This window comes from Podarcis pityusensis (assembly GCF_964106645.2).
Source record: "Podarcis pityusensis genome assembly, chromosome: 8".
In the NCBI taxonomy this organism is placed as follows: domain Eukaryota; kingdom Metazoa; phylum Chordata; class Lepidosauria; order Squamata; family Lacertidae; genus Podarcis; species Podarcis pityusensis.
The window spans coordinates 84,833,620-84,859,603 of NC_138033.1; the positions used below are offsets into that span (position 1 = coordinate 84,833,620).

General features: G+C 47.0%; 2 protein-coding genes across 8 annotated transcripts in view; one reads left to right on the forward strand and one right to left on the reverse strand.

Moving 5' to 3' along the window:
- ANTXR1 (ANTXR cell adhesion molecule 1) overlaps nt 1–25,984 on the forward strand; it is a 261,071-nt gene that overhangs the window by 123,323 nt on the left and 111,764 nt on the right. For 2 of the 4 annotated variants that reach the window (XR_013989664.1, XR_013989665.1), the window contains exon 18: nt 4,093–7,464. Coding sequence is in view for 1 of the 4 variants with exons in the window: in XM_081017420.1 (XP_080873546.1) it covers nt 4,093–4,359 (267 nt within the window). In the remaining 3 variants the exon portion in view is untranslated. Of the gene's footprint in view, nt 1–4,092; nt 9,763–22,785; nt 23,315–23,406; nt 24,812–25,984 lie in introns of those variants that run through there. The other 2 variants (XR_013989666.1, XM_081017420.1) reach the window with 2 other exon arrangements.
- GFPT1 (glutamine--fructose-6-phosphate transaminase 1) overlaps nt 10,621–25,984 on the reverse strand; it is a 42,875-nt gene continuing 27,511 nt past the window's right edge. For 2 of the 4 annotated variants that reach the window (XM_081017386.1, XM_081017383.1), the window contains 8 exons: nt 25,703–25,823; nt 25,373–25,429; nt 22,247–22,404; nt 19,011–19,125; nt 17,182–17,309; nt 16,238–16,405; nt 13,839–14,000; nt 10,621–13,532 (listed from right to left, as the gene is read on the reverse strand). In XM_081017386.1, the coding sequence (XP_080873512.1) occupies nt 13,488–13,532; nt 13,839–14,000; nt 16,238–16,405; nt 17,182–17,309; nt 19,011–19,125; nt 22,247–22,404; nt 25,373–25,429; nt 25,703–25,823 (954 nt within the window). In that variant the 3' untranslated portion in view covers nt 10,621–13,487. The remainder of the gene's footprint in view (nt 13,533–13,838; nt 14,001–16,237; nt 16,406–17,181; nt 17,310–19,010; nt 19,126–22,246; nt 22,405–25,372; nt 25,430–25,702; nt 25,824–25,984) is intronic. The other 2 variants (XM_081017385.1, XM_081017384.1) reach the window with 1 other exon arrangement.

Here is a 25,984-nt window from a genome sequence, read left to right on the forward strand (position 1 = left end):
ATCTTTAGAAAGATTTTTTTTCCTCCAAAAGCATTTTATTTTAAAAATCCAATTTAAATTTTAAAAAAATGGATTTAAATAAAAAAAAATCTGATTTAAATTTTTAAAAATCAATTTTTTTAATTAAAAAAATCATTTATTTTTATCCACACTGATATTGCATGATGTGGAATCGTGTATTGCTGCCCCACTCCATACCTGAGTTTATCTGAGATGGGTGGGCTTGGCTGAAGTGAGAGTGAAGCAGATGGGTTTCACGACATCTCAGCTGGCTTGATTCACCAACGTTCAAAGGGAACTTTCCCTTGTCAAGAGAAGTGTTTGGTTGGATTTAAAGCTGTCCAGTTCCTGTCGCTGCCTTGATGGACTTGTGCTTGTGGCCATCTTCTGGCAACCTGAGCAACAGACTTAGCTACTTAAGAATGTTGTTGTTGTTTAGTGGTTTAGTCGTGTCCGACTCTTCATGACCCCCTGGACCAGAGCATGCCAGGCACGCCTGTCTTTCACTGCCTGCCGCGGCTTGGTCAAACTCATGCTGGTAGCCTCAAGAACACTGTCCAGCCATCTCATCCTCTGTCGTCCCCTTCTCCTTGTGCCCTCCATCTTTCCCAACATCAGGGTCTTTTCCAGGGAGTCTTCTCTTCTCATGAGGTGGCCAAAGTATTGGAGCCTCAGCTTCAGGATCTGTCCTTCCAGTGAGCACTCAGGGCTGATTTCCTTCAGCATGGAGAGGTTTGATCTTCTTGCAGTCCATGGGACTCTCAAGAGTCTCCTCCAGCACCATAATTCAAAAGCACCCATTCTTCAGCGATCAGCCTTCTTTATGGTCCAGCTCTCACTTCCATACATCAATACTGGGAAAACCAGAGCTTGAACTAGACGGACCTTTCTTGGCAAGAACAGCCTTGGGGAAATATCCATAGCTACCTGAGGTTGGCATCCCAACCTAAAAATGTGTTTAATCTAGGTGGGGTGGTCTGCTGTTTCCCCCCAAAAGGAAGCATTCCCAAAACAGGCTCCTATGTGAAAATTAAGGGCTCCCTCCTCTGTTCTCTCCTTTCCTGGGGCTGGTGGCAGTAGTAGTCTAAAACATCTGGAGGGCACCAGGTTGGAGAAGGTTGGCCTTGTTTCTATTCTCTAAGCAGGGCCTTTCCTTCACGGAATGCTTTGAGTCTCAGGCAGATGTTTCTTGAAAGCTGTAAGGAATTATTTCTTCGCCGGCTAGCTAGTAGGAGAAAAGGTGTGTATCCCTCACCACCCCCACAAACTGACCTCTGCCTAATCTGTCTGAGCTTGTAATGTCTTTTCCCCCTCCTGATTTACTACGTATAAAAGTTTGTCCTGCTGTCAGCTGGAAAGGGGAGACATGAAAGACAACTCACACCCACCCCAACTAAGGGCCAGGGACAATGAATCAAACCATTGCAGCCGAGTCCAAATAATGTGCTTTGATTTACAATGACCCCAGCCTAGGCTGATGCTTCGATTCGGGAGGCAGTGGAATGGAAACAGCCTTTTAATGCAGGGTTGGGTGCTCTGCGGCTTCCTTTCCTGAGCCACACCTGGCCGGCTGAGCCAAGGCTGAGCCCCACACAGCTGCCATATGTTGACTCCCCATAGGCTGATCCTCCTGGAGGAGAAGGAAGAAGAGAAGGGAATGGCTTGGCTTGCACACAGGCAAATGTCTGCTCGAAAGCTCTGAGGTGCCACGCTGCGCCCCGCCTGCCATTTCTCACACTGCAGCTGCTGAGGCGTATTACATTTTTCAGTTCATGTCTACACAGACTGTTATGTCTAAACCACTGAGCCTCTTGGGCTTGCCGATCGGAAGGTTGGCGGTTCAAATCCCCGCGACGGAGTGAGCTCCCGTTGCTCTGCCCCTGCTCCTGCCAACCTAGCAGTTCGAAAGCATGCCAGTGCAAGTAGATAAATAGGTACCACTGTGGCAGGAAGGTAAACAGCATTTCCATGCGCTTTGGTTTCCGTCACGGTGGTCCATTGCTCCAGAAACGGTTTAGTCCTGCTGGCCACATGACCCAGAAAGCTGTCTGTGGACAAACGCCGGCTCCCTCGGCCTGAAAGCGAGATGAGTGCTCCAACCCCACAGTCGCCTTTGACTGGACTTAACTGTCCAGGGGTCCTTTCCCTTTTCACCTGAGTCCCTTCCAACTCTATGATTCTATGACACCCTGAAATATAAACTTGGAGGAATGCTTCAGTCCCACCATCTCTAACATAAGAAGAGTCTGCCGGTTCTGGCCAGTGGCCCAACTAGTCCGGCATCCTGTTGTCATGCGGCCAGCCAGGTTCCCATGGCAAACCTGCAAGCACAAGGGCAACTGTCCCCTCTTGTGGTTTCCAGAAACTGGTATACAGAAGCACTTGCTGCTTCCAGTTGTGCAGGCTGAGCCTAGCCCTGGCCACCGACCACCCTCTCCTTCATGAATTTGCTTAATCTCTCTCTTTTTCTTTTTCTCTTTCTCTTTCTCTGTCACCCTTCCCTAACCTGGTGCCATTCTGATGTTTTGGATTATCAACTCCTCTTAGCCCTGGCTGGCTTGCTTGCTGAGGCTGATGGCAGGCAAGTCCAAAATGTCTGCAGAAGAGTTTGTTCACATCTTTGTGCCACTGGCTTGAGAAATGATACATTACAGGATTTGCTTTATTGCAGAGGTGGAAATTATTAGAGGAGACTAATCCAGCACCATTTTTTATAGGCAGCTAAAGATGCATTTTGTGGCTGTGGATCAGCATCAGGTCATTAACATCCAACCACATTCTGCACCTTTTTCCACCAGAGATGCCATTACAGGCCCGCCCCCTGTTCTTTCTGGTCCACAAAGGCCTATAAACGTAACCCAGCGTAACATAAAGCTGTCCACCCATTTGAGCCAAGAGGCAAGCAGCAACTTTGACTGTGTTTGTTCCATGGTTTGCTACATCCTATTCCAGAAACAGGCTCCATATTTGGGGGGGGGGTATATATTTGAGGCTTTTTATTCATGTTCCAACCCTGCCTCTGGGGCCAGGTGCAGAGAAGCAAAAAACTGAGATTTGATTATGTGGTTTAGCCTGGAAAAGAGTTGATCCTTTTAATAGGTGTCAAATGGGTTTCTTAGTGTAGCGGTCAGCACTTGGCAAGACCCCTGCCCAACATGATGCCCTCCTGCTGTTCTGGACTCTGCCTGCCCTCAGCTCCAGCCAGCATTTTATGTAGCCTCTGTGTTTTTTCGGGTGCCAGGTGAGGAGCTATAGAAGTTCCCTCCTTTTGCCCCGCTAAATGCCCCAGTGCCATCAGCCTTCCCTAAGTCTTGGGACCTTGAGAGTCTTGTCAGCTCATTTTGAATTTGGTAAAAAAAAAATCCTGTTCTTTTAATTTGCAAATGTATAAGCTCCTTCATATGCAGGGAGTCCCACAAATATGGAGAAAGCATTCCCTTATTTTTGGGTGGCCCCATTTCCTTCTAAACAGATAGGTACCTGTGTTTGCTATTAGTATCTGTCAGCCTTGGCAGGATCTATACAACCAAAAAATAAAGAAAAATCTCCGGCATCCGTTGTGTAAAAAAGAAAGAACAACAACTAGAAAGCTGAATTTGGTTTTTTTTTTAGCAAGCATTGTTCTACCTCTGAGGAAGGGGAGCGATGCTGTTATTTATTTACTACACTGTCCTACCTTTTTCTCTAAGGATCTCAAGGTGTCATACTTGGTTCTTCCCCTCCTCCTTTAGCCCCCACAGCAACCCTGCAAGGTAGGCTAGGCTAAGAGGCAGCAGCTGGCCCCCAAGGTCCCCCCATAAGCTTCATGGCCAAGTGGAGATTTGAACCCCAGTCTCCCACTTAAACCACTACACAACACTGGCTCTCAGTTATCCATGCCACTTCATTCCCTACCTCACTGGACCACTGGAAGTCTTCTCCAGGTGTTCTTTGCTCACATGCTTCCAAGCATACCTTCACCATCATGAGGTCTAGAAACCCTTTTTAGAAAGCAGCAGGCTAGCTAGATTCCGCACTTTATTCCGATTCTGTGCTCAGCGTGAATTCTATCAGCTCCATCCTGAGTGACTCCATGTTTGCTTTTTCTTTCAGGGTCGCTGCATTAATTTCACCCGAGTGAAGACGTCACAGCCTCCCCCCAAGTACCCTCTCAACAACGCCTACCACCCCCCTCCCCCTGCCCCCATTTACAACCCCCCTCCCCCTGCCCCCATCTACACCCCTCCCCCACCCAGCTCCCCAGCGCCTCCCACCCCGTCTCCGCCCTCCACGCTCCCCCCTCTCCCTCCCCCTCCTCATGCTCCTCCCCCAAATCGGGCCCCACCCCCTTCCCGCCCCCCTCCACGGCCCTCTGTCTAAACACCCTGCCCTCTCCCCCAGAAGCCTTTCTTAAGCCATTTTCAACAGTACTGTAAAACCAAGAATATTTCAGAGGTGGTCTTAACATTCTGGGTGAAGAGACAAGCAAACCCCTTTCAATTCTTCTTCTTCTTCTTTTAAAAAAAGTCCTCTAATGCCCCCAGTTGACTGGAATGCTCAAATCCCTGGCGTTCAGTTCAGAAGAAATCTCTGCCATTCATCACTTTAAAAAGAATAAGACTGACGGCAAATGCAAAACAGTCGCTGGATGCGGCCCACAGCCCTGTGTGTTCAGGATACTACCAGCCACTGACCTGAAAGTCATCCTCTTCCTGTCAGGTTGAGTAGATCATCCCTCAGAGGTGAGTGGTGGGGATCTCAGGAGAACGGCATGGCTGGGGCCACAGAAATCCTTGCAGCCAAGGCTGCCCCTGGAGCCCACGCTGGTATTGCCACATGGAAGGTATTCCTGAGCACGCCTGGATTTGATATGTTGCTACAAGGAAGGCAGTAGGTGCAATGAACTCAAGTCTGATGGTTTCGGAGGAAGAACAGATGACTGGAAGCAAAGGAAACGTCAACACGTTGCCCTTTGAAGAATCATATGTACAATTGTAGAGTTGGATGGGACCCCGAGGGTCATACGGTCCGAACCCTGCAATGGAAGTGCAGAAAGTGGCCCGAAATGGAATGTATGGCCTTTGCCATGTTCTCAGCTGACAGGAGGAGTCCAGAGGAGTTGGGATGCTGTGAAGAAGCAGAGCAAATGCAGCCGCTGGGTGGAGAGGCTGGCCTTGCCCAGGCAAGGGGCAGAAGTTCTGTGGCACATGCCCATGAGATTTCCAAAAGGAGCATCTGCAGGACACCCAAGGGCAGCCCAAAGCGGTTGATTCCATGGGAGATCTGAAAACCACCAACAATACATCTGGCAGGCCCTGCAAGGACCCTTTAGGAAGTGTGTTGGCAGTTTAAGTGAATCCGCTTCCTGTTGGCCGGCTTTGAAAAACAACACAGATCCGTCATGGGAAGGAGGAACAGAAGGGAAGGGAGTTTCACGCAAAAGTTTCCCCAGTGTGCAGAGAGATGAAATGACTTGAATTGCCACGGTTTTAAAAAGACTAGACAACATTCCCCCTTTAGTAGTTACTTTCAAATGGGTCCTGACAACCATATGTTGATGTCAATTCAAGGAGGCTCTATTAGTGGATTTGATCATGCTGAACTGGTCTCAAGTGGTGCCTAGACTGAGCGAGAGCTACTACATTCTGGCTTAGCCATGTTAAGTTGCCCTCTTGATGTGTGTTCAGAGAGTACTTTGGAAAGGAGAGCAAGATGGATGCTGATCTGAGAGGTGTGACTTGAGTTTCATGTCCTCTGCTGACTCCGTATTTGGCCATGGGAAAGCCACTCTTGGCCTCAGATGCAAGCTGTCAAAGAGGGATTCCAGAGCACGTAGCAGGATAGAACCACTGTTGTTGAGGGGAGCTGAAGATTGCAGATCCTCACAAATTGGAAGTGGCCTGGGAACTGGTTCCATGGGTGTCACCTGAAAAAGTTCATGCATTGACTTCAACATGGTGTGAGACTCTTTTCCTCCAGTACTTATTTTACAAAATCTATGTTGATTTGTTTCTGTTTTGAAGGGGCAATTCACACAGCCACCTCGTACCTGCCTGCCTACTCTTGGCATTTTTGTACACCTCACCTCCATCACTGATGCAAGGAGCCCTCCATGCCTGCCTTTGACTGGGTAGGAGCCCGATTTCAATGGGATCTGCATGCAGGAGGTCCAAGGCTGTTTCCAGCTCAAGGTGTTTGGATTACAGGACAGAGCAAGGGCCCAGAGAGCGACTGTGAGCCCAGGTAGATGGTGCTAGGCTAGGTAAGCCAATGGCCTGACTTGCTGTAAGACAGTTACGTTGCGGCACCCACTGGAAACTAGCCTTAGTTAGCGGGGGGTGCGGCAGTTTGCTGGGGCAATACCAAAATGTGCAATAACGCTGAGCCTCCCAGGAGATGCACAGGTTGCATCGTTCCCTTTATAAATGGGAGCTGACTCAGTTTTCCAGTCCTGCAAATGTACGTACTTTACCTGTAGTAAAATGTCTTGACAACCTGCCTTAGTAACACAGATGTTAGAAGTAGATAAAATAATTGCATCAGTAAGGGCAAACTCATGCAGCCCCATGTGATCGTTAGGATCAGTTTTCCCCAAGGAAAACATACCTCCTGGTGTTTCTGGAGGATTTTAACACCTTTCTGCAGAATTATGCATCCTAAAGTTGTTCAAAATGGTGACGGGGGGGATCTGGTCAGCATTTAGCACGTTGAGCTTGCATTGCTTTCAGTGACTTCGATATGCCGACTCCACTCTCCCTTGCTGACATGAAAATCAATGTGGCCTTTGGTTCCCTTGGGCTCCCATAGACATTCACTGCAAGAGATCAAGGCCGCAGTCCAAGGGGAATGCTTGCGCATGTATCTGCCATAGGGCATGCCCACCTTCATTGCTAAGGTAGGTTGCAAGGAAATTCTTTGCAGGGTCGTTGCAGCCAGAAGGTGGCCTTGCAATGGTTAGACTTGGCTATTTGGGTGCTCTGAGAATGTCTGGGCTGGAACACTTTGCACATCGCAGCATGTGGCAGAAAACCAAGGAAGGGAACCTGTGCATCTGCCCTGGGGGAGAGATGCATAATCTTCAGATGTGCATGGAGCATAAGCAGAGCCTGCTGGGTCAGGCCAATAGCCCACAAGCAGGATTTGAGCACAAAGCCACTCTCTCCTCCTCCTGTGGTTTCCAGCAACTGAGATTCAGAAGCATTGCTGCCTCTAACTGGAGGCAGAGCACAGCCTTGTGGCCAGTAGCCATCAATAGCCTTCCCCTCCACGAATTTGTCTAATCCTCTTTTAAAGCCATCCAAGTTGGTGGTCATCGCTGCCCCCTATAGGAGCGAGTTCCACAGTGTAACTGTGTGCTGTGCGAAGGGCTTTATTTCATCTGCCCCAAATCTTCCAACATTCAGATAATGCGAATCAGCTGAATGGGCTTTTAAAAGATTTAGTCAAATTCATGGCTGGTAAGTCAACCCAAAGCTATCTGCCATGGTAGCTACATGGAATACCCCATGGTCCGAGGCAGGATAGTGCTGAGCTGTCCCATATGCTACGAAACAACAGGTCCCCGATCATCTCCATGGTCCCACTTTTGAGCTTCCCAGGGCCCTCTTGAAAACAGGATGCCAGACTAGACAGCCCCTTGGTTTGGTTGATGCTCTTTCCTGGTTTTCTGCTGCCTATAACAACATTCAAAAGCATCCTAAAGACAGCTGTATAAGGTTGCAACTCAAGCAACTTAATCCAGATTGGAAGTGCCTAATCTGTTTCCAGGGCTGTGGTGTCAGCAGTTACCATGAGCTAAGAGTGGCCAGTGGAGAGAGATTCCCCTGCCTTTTGCCGCTTCATCTCCCCGCTCGTTTCTTTCCCCAGCTGCACAGCAACAGCTGCTCAGTCTGCAGGCAGAACAAAGCAGCCTTCTGTAATAGCAAAGGCACCCCTCGGGACTCTGCCTGGTCACAAACCTCTCCGGAAATAGCCACTGTTTGGGTTTTCAGGGTGTAGTTGCAGTTCGGTCACAAGGCGGCCTTGCCGTTGTCCGAGAAGCTCCGGCACAAGGTCCAGCTGGTTGCCACAATTTAGCTGAGCAGAAGTTCGTCTTGCTGGAAGATGGGAGCGCTCAGTCCAGTTGGAAGTTCTCTTGCGCAAACCTGGTGGAGGTGCAGAACAGCGCAACTCGTAACGGGGTTTGCCAAGAGAACTTCCTGGCAGACTGCTTGGAAAGTATAGAACAAATGGGGTGAAAGTAATACAGGGAGTAGGTTTGACTTGCTACAGAGCCTTGAAGGTGCCCCCAAAGTTTGGAATAAAAAAGCTTTTAGAAAAATGCAACACTTCTTTAGCAATTTGGTGGCAATGCTGAAATAATCTCAGAGGAAAAATAAGTGTATTTTGATAGCTTCCGGTTTTGTTAAAGATGAATTTTGTTTTCCCAGTTTAAAAGTTTAAAAAACTTAAGGATAGAGGGAGGGAACAAATGAATTTAAAAAGTGTAAGTTAGGCCAAGGATGTTTTATTTTCAAGTACACAAATTCTCTGTGCATGATTTAAAAGCAAAATTCCAAATCTGTGGTGTATATTTTATTGTTGTATGCTTGCCATATTTTAAGTGGAAGCATTTCCTATCCTGTGTGGATAAAAGATCTTTTTTTTCATGTTGTAGTAAATTATTATAAAGCCAATGATATTTCATGGCATGTTATTGTATCAAGCTGTGCTTGTTTTTTGTTTAATTTCTCCCCCTTTTATGGTTGTACTGCTATTATTAATGTATGGATAGTCCCTGTAATGACGAATGCCTCCTTTACACAGCATTAATTGTAATCATGAAGACTCTTGAGCAGAAGATCTTCCACTTAAACCATTATGGACAGTTGTAAACAGCAGCTGAGGGGTCTATTTGTGTGGAAGAGGTGGTGGAGAAAGAGGAAAATGGACCCAATCCACTCTTAACTCTTTGGAGAATGAGCAGGGGCTGTGCAGAACTCAGGTTTCAGCCATTTTCCACTTGCCTGACATTGTGTAGGTGCTGTGAGAGCAATCAGAATCAGCTCAAAACTATTTTCATGTTAGAGGTGGAGAAATCTGTGAGATATCAGCGCTTAACTTTGGTTGGATTGTGTCCATGGACCTCAAATTCTGATTAATTTTCCAGGAACAATTAATGTTATGTAATAGAGAGGTTGAACTGGCCAGTGTACTATATACAGACATATAGTACTGTGTATACATCTTTTGTTAGTAGAAAATCCTGAGCTCATTATAGCAAATATTTCAGAACTAGCCATTTCTAAAGAGAGTTCTTTGTATAACAAAAAGAAGAGTGGAAGCAGTTGGATGAGACACCATCTTTTCTGCAGCTTCAGGAAGTGTTAAATCGCAAAATGACTAACCACTTCACAGGCTCACAGATTCAAAGAGTTGAATAAATACTGATAAATCATACTTGACCAAATCTTGAGAAACTACTTTGGTTGAAAATATTTATTCCTAGATTCAAAAGCCAAGTGCATGTCATATAATTAACGGTGGCCAATCTGCAATTCTTGGAAGTCCCTGGAAGGATTGAGAGAAGAGGAGGTTAGCAATTAATGGAGGTGATGCAAGTCAGAAAAGAACTTTTTCTCTGTAGGTGTGGTGACCTTTGGTGGATGAGAGAAATGTCTGTTCAGCAAGCAGAAGACTCTTGTTCTGTGCCCTTGGCTTATTTGCATGAATTGTGTGGGGTTGTTTTTTTTAGATACAGCCATTACTCTTTTAAATTTTGATGTTATTAAAGAACTAATTTGAGCTCTGCCTTCATGTATTCTGTTCATAGACGTGGGGAAAGGGCAGCTGTGCAGCAGAAGCTGACCGACTGCATTGCAGATAGCTTGGTTTTGCCCCCCCCCCCATGGCTACGCCAATTCCCAGAAGAGAATATCAGTTTTCATGGGTGAGGGGAGCTAGAGACCAGCAACATCTGGAGAGCCAAGGGCTCCCCATCCTTAGCCTGAAGCCTAAGAGGACAGTTCTGCCCATTGTGTCACTGAAGCATTTTGACCCCAGAACCCAAAGGGGGGAATGCGGCCCTTGCAAACTGGACTGTTAAAGCTGGGAGTTCCTCTCACACACTGTCCAAGTCAAAATAGCCAAGCCTTTGGCTGTTGCTTCCAGGGCTCTGTTCACACTGCTCCTAGCAGCGTGGAAACCCTCTCCCCAGCTCCCCAAGGCTGCTGCAATAATTGGTTGGATTTGGAGAATGAATCCTATTGCTGAGCTCTGGTGAACCTACCAACTGAGTTTCCCCAGGTTGTTACCTCTCTCAAGGCAAAGGCTAAAGACCGGCCAATCAAAGGGGGGCAGAGGGCAGGCAGAACTACGGAGCAAAACCCTGCAAAAGAAAACATGTTTGGTGGACACTGCTAGGCATTTAATTCATTTTGAAAAGGCTGAGCTGCAGTTCTAAGGGAAGTGTTTGGTGGGCCACACAGGACTATCAAGTTAGAAGGCTGTAGAATTTTGCACCCCCCGTTTTTACAATGATACCTGTGCATTCCGCGGGCAAGAGCTACCGTGGTTTGCCATTTTAATTCACAAGTTGGCCTTGGGTGGTTCTTTTTATGGGAAGAACACAAGAGAACAAGGATTTCTAAGCCAAAGTCAAGGTAAGGTTGGGCACTTTTTATTATTCAAAGAGCAAAATACAAAAAAGTAAGCTAGGAAACAACCTAAATGATAAAATTCTGAGCTGTGTAGAGCACACCGCACAAAATTAGTAAAGAGTGGTCCCCATAAACCATGACGAGCTGTATATATACATTCAAAAGGAAAACGAGCAGAGAAACAGAGGGCTAACATTTTGCAAAAATGTTCCAGTTTTAAACACACACACACACACACACACACACACACACACAGAGAGAGAGAGAGCTGTGATTTCATCAGCCAGAGTCCACATTAGTCGTCTTCAGTAGTAAACCACGTCAGTCTTCTTCAGGACAGACACACGAGAAACATAATGCAACTTGTACTTAACAAGGTTGGCCACAATGGAAGTGTTGAAGACCACGCTGGTGGACTGTTGAGTTACATGAGTTCACTTGGTTGTTAAAAGGCTTGCAGACTTCTGGAACCATGGAGTTCAAATTGAGGGGGAGTCCCACAGGGAAACTTGCACAGAAAGAGAGCGCAGACCTTCCCACATCAGTTAGAACTGTAGGGGCTGGAAGTGATGCTAAGTCCTTCTGCCCTGCATGCTGGTGCTCTACATCTATGTAAAGTAGCCCAAGTCACAAGTGGAGTGAAGCCTCTTCTAGCAGCCCTGCCTTTCCCTTTACACTGCATGACAGGCAGTTCAGACACATATCCACTGAAATGAAAGAAAACCACCGCTCCTCCCGACATTGCATAACCACTGGCAAGGTAAGGACTTTTGATTAACGCAATACTTCACAACTCTACAATGTTCAACAGCAGTTATGCACCACTTTAAACCTTTAACTGAATGGCAGGTAATATTTTTATGGTGAGCACAAGAGAAGCTGAGCATCAGGGTGCAAGGCTTTCTGAATACTCAAGACACACCGTGCGCCTCATCGCATTGTCCTTATATCAGGCAGGGCAAGAGGGTCGCACAACTGCTGGCCCAAGAAGACCCCCACATCATAGCATCCCTAAATCCTCTCTATTAGGACATTTATTTCTTGACTGATAAAAGGGAATGCAGAGAAGCTGGTGTTCTACCGAGCTCTGCAAATTGGCTTATTTGCCATATTTCTTAGCTTTTGTACATTCCACAGTTCTTCTGCCCTTGAAATAAAACTGTGAAAGCAGCCTCAGCAAGGAAGCTTATTCACAGCCCTCTGGTACCATCTCTGCCCCATCACCTAAGGACAAGGGAATTGGGAGGCTGCTCATTCAGATAACTTGGATTTTTGCCATCTATGTTTGCTGCATCAGTGGTTTCCAAACCTGTTCAGCCCTAGTACACCAGTCTGGCATTGAAGCTCATCTTTGGTCTTCATGTTGTATTGCATGTTCTCTTACTACCTTCACCACAGAACACATGGCTGCTTCATTTCTCAAAGGTTTTTTCATGCAGAGCTAGAGAAGGAAGACATCTCTGCATTGTTAACTCAAGTGGAGTAAAATTCCACCTCCATCTTCCCGTTCTGCAGTCTGCTGGATTCATTGCCAACAATTATTATTAATAACTTGGTGCTGAAAAATCGGTCAAATTGGCCTAGGCAAACGGCAACAAAGGATGCATTTGCTTTTACAAAATGACAAACACTTTTTGCTCCTATTCACAGACCCCCTCCCAAAGTGCCAAGGGGTGGGTGGTTTTTGCAGCGGGCAAAGGCTTTCGCACAGAGCATGTTCACACCACCTTCCCTCCCCCACTTCAGCTCAGCCCTAGTTTCACCATCTGCCCCCTAATCTCTAGAAAATAGCAGCTTGGCCTCCACATGTTTATGTGGGACATGTTCACATTAATAGATTTGGGATCATTAATTGAAGAGCTGTCCTCCAAATAAAATGGACTTTATGCCACTGCTCTGATTCTTCAGAGAAGACGCTGGGAATAACATTAGTGGGAACTGGTACAGACCTCAGTTGTGTCTTCTCTCACCCAGGGGTCACCCAACTTTTCATCCTCCAGGAGGTAAAAATGGGGTGCAGTTCTCTCTTCCGACTGCATTCCTTATATGGTGAGGGATGTCTTTACTATGTGGTGAAAGAGGCAAGGGGAAGTGACCCACCTTATGGTGACTTTACACCATTAAGAAAAATGAACGCACAAAGAGGCCTCCACCTCAATCTACACTCTACAGGAGCGACCAACCAGGGCTCTTTCCTCTTTAGGCATTGCATTATTACAGCATTTTCAAGAGGATGAAAGGGGGGGGCTTGTGCAGACAAGGAATGGTGGGTCCACCCAGAACTGAACTGGTTGAAAGGGCCAGGGGCCAAGCACCAAATGCGAGGGTCCTTCCTCCTCTGGCCAACTACTCCCATCTTTATTGCATGGAGAGGTGCAGAAATCCATTATGAAACAGGCCCCTTCAAAACAGTTGAGTTCTGATGACAGTGAACATCCTTGCAGGATGGGAAAAGTTGGTTTCCTGTGGCAGAGCACAGCCCTAGCGTCTCTGTTCTTATAATTTCCAGAACTACCTTCTCGTTTCCCATTTCCATTCTTGAAAGCTCTTACGAGCCTGCATGTCTTGTAGATACTTAGACAATTATGCAATTCAGCACTATGGAGGCCTGAAACAATCCAGCTAGACAACAAAGGAGGATTATGACTTTTTAAAGAGAACAAACTACCTTGAAATGATCATCATTTAACAATGTTGCTGGCATAGCCTGTGGATTCAACGTTTAACAGTCACAAATGCAACAGAATTATAAAGACTCTTGAACAGGGGATTAAGATTCGATCAAGGAAGGACTTTTAAAATCAATGTGTCCCAGTACCAAAAGAGAGTGTCTCTTGCTGACATCTGCCAAAGCATTAATGACAGAGTACGCTACTCAACCGTAACAGATTTGGCCAGATTTCTTGGAAAGTCAACCTGAAAAAGACAAAAAGACACACACAAAAAACCTGAAAAGGATATTTTAAATTGAACAGCCAATGTGAGACTTATTGTTTTGTTACAGACACATGTGCTCTTTCTGCTTGCTGGTTTATTTGGCAAGGCGCCCAAGCTGCCCACTTAGCCCAGCTGAAGCTGGTAGATTCACACCACCTTTAGTGATTTGTGAAACACCACCGTGGGAACATGATGCTGGACCAAATGGGCCACTGGCCTGGTCCAGCAGGCTCTCCTTATGTTCACTGAAGGACTAAAGGTGATCTTTTAAAGTGTGGTACTTACATCATAGCCTCTGAGTACCGCAAGATGAAAAGCCAGGAGCTGTAAAGGGATGACGCTCAAGATCCCCTGCAGACAGTCCACGGAGTGGGGGACTTTGATGGTTCGCTTGTTGTTTTTGATGGTCTCAATATCTTCCTTATCGCAAATCACAACAGGCCGACCCTGCAAGGAGCACAAGCGTAAAGGAAAAGGCGGGGCAGCCCCTTCTCCACTCCCAAACTTAGGAGGCCTCCATCCACCTCTTAGGTTCAGTCTCTCCACACCCTTGAGAGAAAGATGAGGCAAAGGCTGAGAGGTCTCCGAGGCACCATAGGGAAATGGCAGGCCAGAAGAATCACACTGCTCCTCCACCACCACCTTCAGGGTATGATTTACTGCACCTTCACAGCTTTCTTTGACACCTGTGGGTTCCAATTGCTGCGGGGTGGCATTTTACAGCTGCTGCAAGCAGGTCTTGGAGTGCTAGACCCCAAACTGTGACAGAGGAGAGCAGTCTCAATCCCTCTCCCCTGCAAGCGTCACACTGGTGTCTGCTGGCAGCATTCCTGCACCTGCTTTGCAGATGGCACCAGGCCACAGAGCGTGGCTGAGCAAAACTCGGGGCAAATCACTTTAGCTGGGCCATTGCTTGACCCTGCTCCTGGGCCAGGAAAAAGGCAGGCAGGCTGGAGGGAACATGGGTACCCAGAGAGCAGCGCAAGCCAGTCTCCTTTGCTCTGGCTGTGCCCCTGTCCTGTGTGGGAGGGGGGGAACCAAGCTAGGAGGGACGGCTGTCTCTTTACCCCCACCAATCCTGCCCCATGAACTCTTTTGTCTTCTCAGACTTTTGAATCAAGGCACAAAGAGCTTGAAAAAGTGCTTTTCTCCCACGAATGAAATAAGGCTGCGCCAGCGGAATTCAAAAGGTGTCACAACAGCCAGCCTGGAAGGTGATTTCTGCTTGCTGGCCAGAAGGGGGTGGTCTGGAAGCCACTCTCCTCGGCATCATTCTGGCTGGTTCCCACCAAAAAAGGGAGAAACGGAAGCCTGGGAGCCTTGAATGTGCCTCACAAAGTGTTGAGCTGGCTCAGGTGGGGCTACAGAGGATGGAAGAGGCCTCCTCGTTTTTTCCAGCAACAAGCTGTGCCTGTAAGGAGTTGAAGAGGGCCTCAGCCTGGAACCAGTGGGTGTTTGCCATTTCATCTGCTACATGCCACTTTTGTCGGCCCAAATGAAAACAATGTGCGTAGTCAAGAAACACACTTTTCAGTTATTTACCATCTCCCTAGTTATTGGTTTATGTTACTCTTGAGGGAAAACACAGGGGAGAGCGGATGCGGTTAGTTTCGTTTCACTCTGGAGAAGATCATAAGAGGAGAAAGCCAGGAGGCAAGTCTTCAAGGGACAGAGAAGCAAACACCATTGGAAATGGCTATTTCCTTCAGCTCCTGTTCAGGTTCAGAGCCTCGTTTTCATGGCTGGAAGAAGTGCTGCCTTCCCACTTCTTCCCTCACCCCTTTTCTCCACTGCTCCAGGCACTGCCACTCAGTTCTGGCATTAGAGCTGGCGGAGGTCAAAGTGCCTCCTGAGCTGCTGAACGGCAGGAGATAAAAAGCTGGAGACACTGACCAGCTCCCTTCGCTCAGGCTTCCCATTTGACAGAAATATGGGGCAGAAATTTATACATAAATGTGGGGGTGAAGGAATGGGTTTCGCAACCAAGGGGTTGAACTCCAATAAGGCTACAGGGGGAGCACGGGAACAGATGCGGTTACGTTTGTCCTCTAGAAACATCCATAAAGGGGAAAGAGCTATTCAGCTTCAAAGAGGAACGCCCCCTCCCAAGCATCTTGGATATTCAGCTTGCCCATCCATGCCTTAAGCAGGCAAGACTTCTAGACAACTAAGCAGATGCAGGAAAGGGCAAGGAGAGCCAGTGGTGGTGATTAGTGTGTTGAACCAGGGAGACCAGGGTTCAAATTCCCACTGGCCGATCTCAGGCCTCCCAGCCTAACCTATCTCACAGGGTTGTTGTGGGAAGAATGTATGCCACCCTGAGCTCCTTGGGGAAAGGCAGGAAATAAATGCAATAAATAATAAAAGTAAAACTGTCTGGCTGTGCAAGGAGGAAATCTTGCCTGAGGAATGCCAGCTGCCTTGGCTGTGACCCTGACCCCTCAAAAGGGGCCTGAGGATCCCACATTCCAACCTGGAATTCACACACAAGCAAGAGGTGAACGAAACCCTTAGACCAAGGATTGAGGGGTAGAGGAAACAGATCCCTCTTTCCCACCACCCACTTCTGATACCTTTGGGCACTGCCAATTCTAGTGCCTCATCCTTTATCCCTGAGGAGGAACAAAGGAAGACGGGACTTTGTGGAGCAGAGCTGGGTTCTGTCTCTTCTTGCCTGAACTCACCTGCCGGGCAATGACTTGCTGCAGGGCGTTCTGGCACTTGGTGTATGTGCCGTCCCTCATGATGATCATGATGACAGGCATCAGTTTATCGACCAAGGCAAGGGGCCCATGCTTCAGCTCCCCGGCCAGAATGCCTTCCGAATGCATGTAGGTGATTTCTTTTATTTTCTGCAGAGAAGGTGCAACACATTAGTCCATGGAGTCTCTCTCTAAAACAAAGATCCTCCTGAGGCCAGGGTTTAAATCCCCGCTCAGCCATTAAGCTCGCTGGGTGACCTTGGGGGCCAGTCAGTGCCTCTCAGCCCGACTTGCCTCACAGGGTTCTTGTGGTGATTAAATGAGAAGGGGCAACCATGCATGCCACCATGAGCTCTTTGGGGGGAAAGATGCTCCACCAAGCCAAAAGCAAACCAACAGCTGTGGATAGTGACTCCAAAACCCTCCAGCTGGTTACTGCCTGCCCCAGACTGCAGAAATGCAAGAAACTACCATGAGAACTGCAAAACTCTTGGTAGGTCACAGGAGATGGCTGCTGAGCTGCATTCGGTTTAGCAGACAACAATATTTGCAGGCCTGATTTAAAACCCATCTTCATTTCTGACCTTTAGAAAACCTACTCAGTCCATTTGGGATTCTTTCTGTTGTCAGGGATTGCCCATACACTTTAAACCAGCCTTCCCCAATCCAGTGCTCTCCAGTTCGCTTGGACTACAACAACTCCCACACAGGATGGGGCTGATGTGAGTTGCAGTCAAAACATCTGGAGAGCAGCAGGTTGGGGACAGCAGCTTCAAACCCTCTCTTTGCAGTTATAATGACTAGAGACATGCTTTTAAAAACGCCCTTCCTCATTTTCAGGTCTGACCCTCCAAACTGGAACACAAATAATGATGGATAAGCCTATTATTATTATTATTAATATTGAAGGAAATGGGGATTCTTACCAGAGCGCCCTCCAGGCATGCCGCATAATGATAACCGCGGCCCATAATGAGGACTGACTTCTGGTGGTAAAGCTCCGTGGCCAGTTTCTGGATTTCATCATCCATGCTCAGGACTTCTTTGATCAAGTCTATCGCAAGTAGCAAGAGGGAGGCAACGTATTAACACACAGGTTAACAATCTGCAATCACACTTACATGCACTTTGGAAACAATGTTCAATGTGGCATTTAAATGCTGCACTGAATACTGCACAAATCAGTGGATCTTCAGAAAGTAATAGTAACCACCACCTGGACCACCAATTTTTATTGGGGTTTCATTGGCACCGAAGAAAAGAGGTGGGAGGTGGTTTTTCTAAATCCTCCAACAGAACTCTGGAACCTGTTCTCGTAACTTATAAAGTGATCCACATTTGAGGATGTGACAATAAAGAACCAAGATACACTGATGCAATGCTTGATGTGGCTTTTAAATAAATGTTTTGTTCTCTTGAAGATATGACTGTTTTCACTTTCATATGCAACTTATTATTCTTGCACAAGCCCATTTTCTACAGCTGAAGCGAAGCATTTACCCACAGACCTCATCTGTTTATTTTATTTATAAAACCATCTTTAGCAGACACCTTCACCCCGGTATGGCTCCCCTTTATCACATACACAGCCCAACAAGACAATGACAAAAATCCACCAACAGCATACGAACCAATATGGCTAACCTGATCCAAACACCCACCCACCCCACTCACACATGAAAACAAAGATCACCACAGCCAATCACAAATGAACAACCACACCCTAGGCCAACCCCAACCTCTCTCACCACCGAAGGAACACAAGTGAATAGCAGAGAACCTGCACAAACGATGCTGACACAAAACTCCACACATATATTAAGTAAAACAGAAACATCGCAACCCGACCCCACCCCCACTCACCTTTCCCCCTCTACCTCTTTCCCCCTTTTCTTCCTAATATAACACTAATGTCTCAACAAATGAAACTGATGTTTCATTTGTAAAAATGTTACTTGGAAAAAAAGAGAGTCATTGCTCATACTTTTGTAAACCAATAAAATCTTTAATAAAAAAGGGAAAGGGGGGGGGCATCTTTAGCTCCCCAAAGTGACAAATTTCATCAATTAAAATATAATCAAAGCAGTAAGATGAACAATGAGCCAAAAACCACAACCAAAAGCTTGGCAAAAGAGAGAGAGAGCACTAGTCACCACGAAGAAGGGGGCTCAGCTGGTTAGAGTGTGGTGCTGACAATGTCAAGGTTGCAGCTGCATATTCCTACATTGAAGGAGTTTGACTAGATGACCCTCAGGGTCCCTTCCAACTCTGCAATTCTATGATTCTAACTAGGCTTCCTGAGGTCCAGAATCTGGGTGCCAGAACCAAAAAGGCCCTGCCACTCAACCCAGCCCAGACTTCCGATGGCAGCAGGTTGCAGAGGAAGGCCTCCAGCAAGAGTGCAGCAGACAAACAGGCTCATGCAGCAGGAGGCAGCCTGTCAAAGATCCTACTCCAAAACTGTTTAATAACCAGGACTTTGAACTATGCCTAAAAATGGATTGGTAGCTTGTGTGGATTAACCAAGAATGGAGCATCAGAGAACACTCTGGCTCCAGAGGCAGCTCCATGCAGGCTATGTGGCAGTGAGGGATCTGATCTGGATGAGATCCTTGCTGCTTCAAATCTCCCAGCTTCGCACAAAACCAGGAAGCAAGTGAGAGGTCCCACTACCCGCATCAAGTCAATCCTCGCCTTGCTCTTCTCCTTCAAAGAATCACATTTTGTCATGATGCCACAGAGCACCCATACGCACCTGGCAATAACTTGAGGCCTCGCATGATTTCTTTCCGTCTTTCTTGCATGGAAATCCTGTCGTCACACATCATGAGCGCAAACATCACTAGCGACACAAATTGGCTTGTGTAGGCCTGCGGAAAGAGAGGACATCACTGTGCATATGCTTACCAGGTTTGCTAAGATGCTGCAAGCTGCCCAAAACTCACACCTGAAAGCAGCTCAGGAGGGTACTGCTGGGATAAAAGTGGGGGCCTCAGGTGCCCACAGGGCTTCACTATCCCACTTGACCCTGGCATAAACCCAGCACAGCCCCTAAGCACCAGAAAGGATTGGTTCTTCCAGTGAGAAAGAGGACACCAAATCCAAGGGAGCTCCATCGCCACAGACAAGGCTTTTCATTTTACCTCCAGCTAACAGCAAAGGGACACCACCCATCAGGTCAAGCTGATACCAGGCATCTAATCTGGCCACCCTCAAACGTACTTGACGACAACAATTACCCTAGCTAACCTGGAGAGTAAGAATAAGGGAGCAGCTGAGTGTGTGGCCAGTCCTTACAGCTGGAGGCTCTGTAATTTTGTTGTTCATGCCTGGGCAGAGGCAGAGATCCTGCACCCAAGGCACAACTCGCACTCGTACATCTTCACATCCTTAGGCAGGAAAGTGGCGGGGGGGCGGGGGGGAGCCAGTCAATACCCCTGAATTCTGTCTAAACTCTGTCTAAAGGCTGACGGAAAGGGGCAGGCCCTGCAATCTTCTCCTTTTTCCTTCTAGCCTGATTAGAGAGGAAACGACAGGCCCAACCCAGCAACTCAAGAGCAGGCTGAGACCCTGGGTATGCTCAGTGCAGAGAAAGGCTAGCTCTGAGGAGGAAATGTGTGTGTGTGTGTGTGTGTGTGTGTGCATCCTAGTCCAGCCCTAAATCCAAATCCCTCTTTGGAAGAACCTTGTTTCTAGAGACCGATGGGGTCCAGTATCTAGAGCACTGAATGGCAAGATGTAGGGAAAAGCACTGATTTCAAACTGTTATTAATCTAGAGGAGCTACTTTCTATTGACTCCTAAGTATTGACTCTAGTTTGGAGGTTCCACCACTGCAACTTGAAAAAGGCCTGTCATTGTCTGACAATTTCCATCATCTGCCTTCTCAGTTTATCAATAGTTTCCTCCAGAAAGCATCTTCTGAGTTAACTTCGATTCTTTATCCTAAACGGTGATTCCAGAAATGCAGTCTTAAATGGGGGCTGGGGGGGGGGGAAGAATGTAATGTGTAACATCTGCTCATTTTGGGATGCCGCCAACATGCTCGGGAGCCTGAGCAGGAAAAAACAGCGCCCCTGAAACAAAAAGACAGGTTTATACTCCTCCCAGACCTGGGCAGCCAGATGCTGAGGACAGAGTGCTGTGCTTGGACCAGGAAGGTCTGGGTGACCATCACCCCACCCAGTTAATAACTTCCCAACTAGTCCAGCATTTTGTTCTCGCAGTGGCCAAATAGTGGGAAACAAGTACATTCCCCTCCTGCAGTTTCCAGCAACTGGTATTCAGAGGTATATTGCCTGGCAGTGGAGACAGAACATAGCCATGGTTGGCTAGGAACCATTGATCCTTGCCTGCTATCTGGTCCAGTGGCCCTCTCCCCTCTCATTGCCATAGGTTACCCCAGGCTCCAGTCCCTCTGGACCAGAACAGTGGCTCCTTACCTGGTTCTCTGGAACAGCCTAAGAAACAGTTTCTCAAGTTCTTAACTGGCTTCGCGGAAAGGAACACCAATATTTTCAAAACTGCCAGTGCAGGCTAAAAATGAGCTGGGCTCTCAGCTGCAATGAATATCCTGATTGCTCCAACAAGTGAATTCAGACCCTCTCAGCTCATGTAATATTGCAGCACATTCCCCACGAAAAAGCAGCGGGCGCCTTAGCATACAAATCTTGGCCAAGGCTCGTTCTTTGTTAAATGCCTCGTTTCAAATTTTAAGGGGAAAAGGAAGCAGCTCAATCACCTTGAGGAAATATTGAGGTATTTGCCAGGAACCCTCTTTGACCCCCCACCCCACCCCACCCCGAGGAAGGGTGTTGCGAGGATTCAGGACAGATAAAAGCTCTTGTGCTCAGATCCTGCATGCGAGTTTCCCACAAGCATCTAGCTGGCCACTGTGAGAATAGGATGCTGGCCTAGGAGGGCCATTGGCTCTTAAAGGTGTTCTTCAGGGGATCTACAGCCTGGAGGTCTGCGGAAGGGAGGGGGGGAGAGTGGAGAATGGCCAGCTGCAGCAGCAGCTCACACAACAAACCACGGAAAGCAACTCTAGGCAGCAGGGAGGAGATGTAGGAAGCCCTGGTGGGAATCTACTGAGATAGGGAGAGATCCCATCTTGCCTTATTCACTGCTCAAAGACTCTTCCAATGTTTGGGTGTTAATGGTATGTTTTTTGAAAGCTTTAAAGAATAATTTAATACAAAAAGTTGTTGAGTTATACATGCACATGAAAATGACATACACCAAGAGATTACCTAACATTTACCGTATTTTTCGCCCCATAGGGCGCACCTAGTTTTTTTTGGGGGGGGGGGAGCTATCAGGAAGCTATCCGCAAGCCTTGGGAGCTCGCCGGAGTTCCCGCGGGGCTCCCAAGGCTTGCGGAAAGCTGCCCAAAGCCCGGGGTGCGCTCCGCTGCACTCCCCAGGTTTCGGGCTGCAGGCTGCTGTGCGCAAGCCTTGGAAGCCCCATGGGAACTCCCGTGCTTCCTGTGACTGTTACGGGGGGCTGCTTTGTATATTTTTATGCACTGTGTTTTTGCATGAATGCATTAACATTTTAATGCTTGTTTTAATAAATATATTGTAAGTCGATTGCAGGCTTCTGGGTAACAAGCAGCTAAAAATTCAAATAAATAATAGCTGGGAAAGGGGTTGGGCTGTGTGCCTGCACTTCAAATGAGGATTTCTTTAAGAACTTATGCCTCTTTCAACTTAACACAACCTGAACTATTCAAAATGCGGGTATTTCTAAACACCCTCTGCACACTGTAGATGAACTGGGAAAGAACCCCTATGCCTGCCCCTGCTTCCTTGAGAAATCACAGAATTGTAGATTTGGAAGGGATCCTGAGGGTCATCTAGTCCAACCCCCTGCAGTGAAGCATAAGATTCAGAACAGATGCATGTATTACAAGATATGCAAATCTACGTGACTCAACTGAGCTTTATTGGTGCCAAGTGTGAGTGCCTCTGATGACACAAGGAACCCTTACCTTTGTGCTGGCAACCCCAATCTCTGGCCCAGCATTGATGTGAACCCCGCAGTCTGTCTCGCGAGATATGGAGCTCCCCACAGTATTTGTGATTCCTACAGTCAGGGCTCCTCTCTCCTTGCAGTAGCGTAGGGCCATCAGGGTGTCTGCTGTCTCACCTGCAGAGAGACAGACACCATCAGAGTCAGGAAATGCTCAACCTGGAGGCCATAGAATCATTCTAGCCCAACCCCCTGCAATGCAGGAATCACAGCTAAAAAAATCCCTGAGTAATGGTCATCTGACCTCTGCTTAAAAACCCCTAATGTAGGAGAGTCCAACACCTTCCAGGGGAGACTGTTCCACTGTCCAACAGTTCTTGCCATCAAAAAGTCATTCCTGATGTTTAATCAGAATCTCATTTCGTCTCATTTTAATTCACTGCTTCAGATCCTACCCTCTGGAGCAACAGAAACCAAGCTTGCTCCACCTTCTATGTGACAGTCCTTCAGATATTTGAAGGTGGCTATCCTATCACCTCTCAGCCTTCTCTATGCTAGGTAAAGGTAAAGGTACCCCTGCCCGTTCGGGCCAGTCTTGCCAGACTCTAGGGTTGTGCGCTCATCTCACTCTAGAGGCCGGGAGCCAGCGCTGTCCGAAGACACTTCCGGGTCACGTGGCCAGTGTGACAAGCTGCATCTGGCGAGCCAGCGCAGCACACGGAACGCCGTTCACCTTCCCGCTGGTAAGCGGTCCCTATTTATCTACTTGCACCCGGGGGTGCTTTCGAACTGCTAGGTTGGCCGGCGTTGGGACCGGATGACGGGAGCGCACCCCGCCGCGGGGATTCGAACCGCCGACCATGCGATCGGCAAGTCCTAGGCGCTGAGGTTTTACCCACAGCGCCACCCGTATCCCTTATATGTTTAGCGTCTCTACGCTAAACATACCTAATTCCCTCAATTGTTCCTCATTAGGCTTGGTTTCCAGACCCTTATCATTTTGGTCATCCTCCTCTGCACACCTTCCAGCTTTCAATATCCTTCTTAAACTGTGGTGTCCAGAACTAGACACAGGACTCCAGGCTGGGTATGATCCAGGCCATAGCTGTCAAACTTTTCCCTTTTCTTGCGAGGAATCCTATTCGGAATAAGGGAATTTCCCTTAAAAAATGTTGACAGCTATGATCCAGGCAGAATAGTGTGTTGTTATAACTTCCCTTGATTTGGACACTCAACCTCTGTTGATGCAGCCTAGAAATGCATTAACTTTTTTTTTGCTGCTGCAGATAGGCACCACAGATGAGAAACCACAGACCTAAGCAAAGCAGCAATGCTCTCTGAAGAATCTAGTTCTTCCACTTCTTTGCTCAGCATCATGAACAGAAGACAGCTGCATTACAACACAATACTAGCTAGGGAAAACATATTATTGCTGATCTGGATTTTATGATTTGTTCTTGTTCCCTTATGTGAGCTGCCTGGAGTATACCCAGATGCAGAAAGGCAAGATATAAAATATCTAAATAAACCGGACAAGATATTGTAATGAGAATAGCAGCCAAATGTTAAGAAGGCAAACTGAGGGGGTATTGTTCATTTTAAGCAATACCAAAATTGCACACTGTTTTTGGAATGATGCAAAGGGCAAGAGTAAAGTAGGTAACCTGGGCAAATATCTACAGGATTCCAAATCCTTTTAGCAATACATTCTGGAAAGAAATCTCCCTACCAATGAACCATTCATATATTCCACTGGCACTCAAGCAAATCTAGACTGATCTGTCTAGATGGCTGTGTGTGTTATGTGTATGGAGTTAAACTACAGGACATAATTACAGCTGTTTTTCATAAAACAACTCAAAGTACTAACTACTTCTTATGAATTTAGAGAATTCATTATATTATTACACTGAAAATGCTGAAACAACAGGAATACCAAGTGCATGGCAAAGAAGATTACGAGCATGCCTGCAAATCACCAGCAGAGGGTGTCAAATCCCCAGCCTGCTGACTGCCAATGCCTACCGTTCCTTTGGCCGGCTACTATCACTATGGTCAGCAGGGAGCATTCTAAGAGGCGCCTTCTACGCTCAAAATATATTCTAGCAGTTCCCCTGGCCAAGGAAGAAATCACTGTGCGGTAAAGAAGCCTCCAGATGTTGTTGGACTACAACTCCCATCAGCTGTGTTGGCTGGGGCTGATGGGAGTTGCAGTCCAACAACATCTGGAGGGCACTGGTCGGTGAAGGCTGCCCCAGAGGGATGGGAAACCCTGCAAGGACCCTGTTTGTGACTACCCAATACGACTCATGTGTCCAGGAGGGCAGAAGATTCTACAATTGGTTTGTAGCTTTTATTCCACAGAACAAGGTTTTTTTTGGCAAACCAAAGTGCCCAGGCTTCAGCCATTTCATCTGAACAGTAACATTTCATTTTCAATGCAGCAGCGGTGCTGGAAGTGATTATAAAAAACAGTTTTGGCTATTTAGCCCCTTTTTACTTATACTATATTATAGTATAAATCATGGGTAGGCAAACTAAGGCCCGGGGGCCGAATCTGGTCCAATCGCCTTCTAAATCCGGCCCGCGGACAGACCAGGAATCAGTGTGTTTTTACATGAGTAGAATGTGTCGTTTTATTTAAAATGCATCTCTGGGTTATTTGTGGGGCATAGAAATTAGTTTATCCCACCCCCCCCAAAAAAAAAATATAGTCCGGCCTCCCTCAAGGTCTGAGGGACAGTGGACCGGCTCCCTGCTGAAAAAGTTTGCTGACCCCTGGTATAAATAGTCAAAACTACTATTCTGGTAAAGTAGAAAGGGTCCTTCAGTAATGTGTAGCTATACACCTGATTTTTAAAAAAAATAATAATATTGTTTTAGTTCTATTAGTTTAATTACTTTTTAACCATTTTCATTTTTTGCATTTTATTTGTGTCATTTTAATTTGTGTAAGACACACTTTGAGTCCCGGACTGAGGAAAAGGGGGGAGATAGAGATAAATATCACAAACACATAATTAATAAATATGTATCCACATGATTTAATTTTTAGCTTATATTTGAAACTCAGCTTTAGGCATGAAATTCAGGCTGCATTTCACTACATTCACACAGGGTTTGTCCTTTGTTTTGAAACTCTTACATTTTGCCCCGGATAACTTGCACATGTCTGGTTCTAAGCATGCCGAACTCATTACTTCTAAAAACACAAACAAACAAACAAACAAACAAACAAACAGAAACACACATTGTTTGTATGAGCAATGGCCAAGAAGTACCATGTGCTAAGAGCTCCAGCCGGGAGAATCCTGACTGGACTTGGTGGCTCCTGGCTCTACAGGATTCTAAACCTCCCTCCTCGGTAGCATGCCAGGTCAAAGGTCATGAGCCTAGCCAAAGGTAGCCACCTACTGGTCTCAGTTTGGCCTGCCACCTGCCCAGCACTGCTCCCAGGCCAAAGACCCGTCCGTACCTGACTGGCTGATGAAGAAGCAGACATCATCTCTGAAGACTGGAGTGTTCCTGTCCAAAAAGTCACTGGCAAGTTCTACCATGACAGGCAATTCAGTCAACTCTTCCAGAACTTGACGTGTCTGGTAAAGAAAAGAAAAGAAAAAGGGGGGAAGTCACGTACTCCTCAGCCCATGAAGCAGTGCAGCAGATTCTGGAGGGAACACTTCCTGCTCCCACTCTCCATCTTTTAAAGAGAGAGAAAGTGTGCAGGGACAAGAGGTGTCATTTTGGCTCTTCAGTT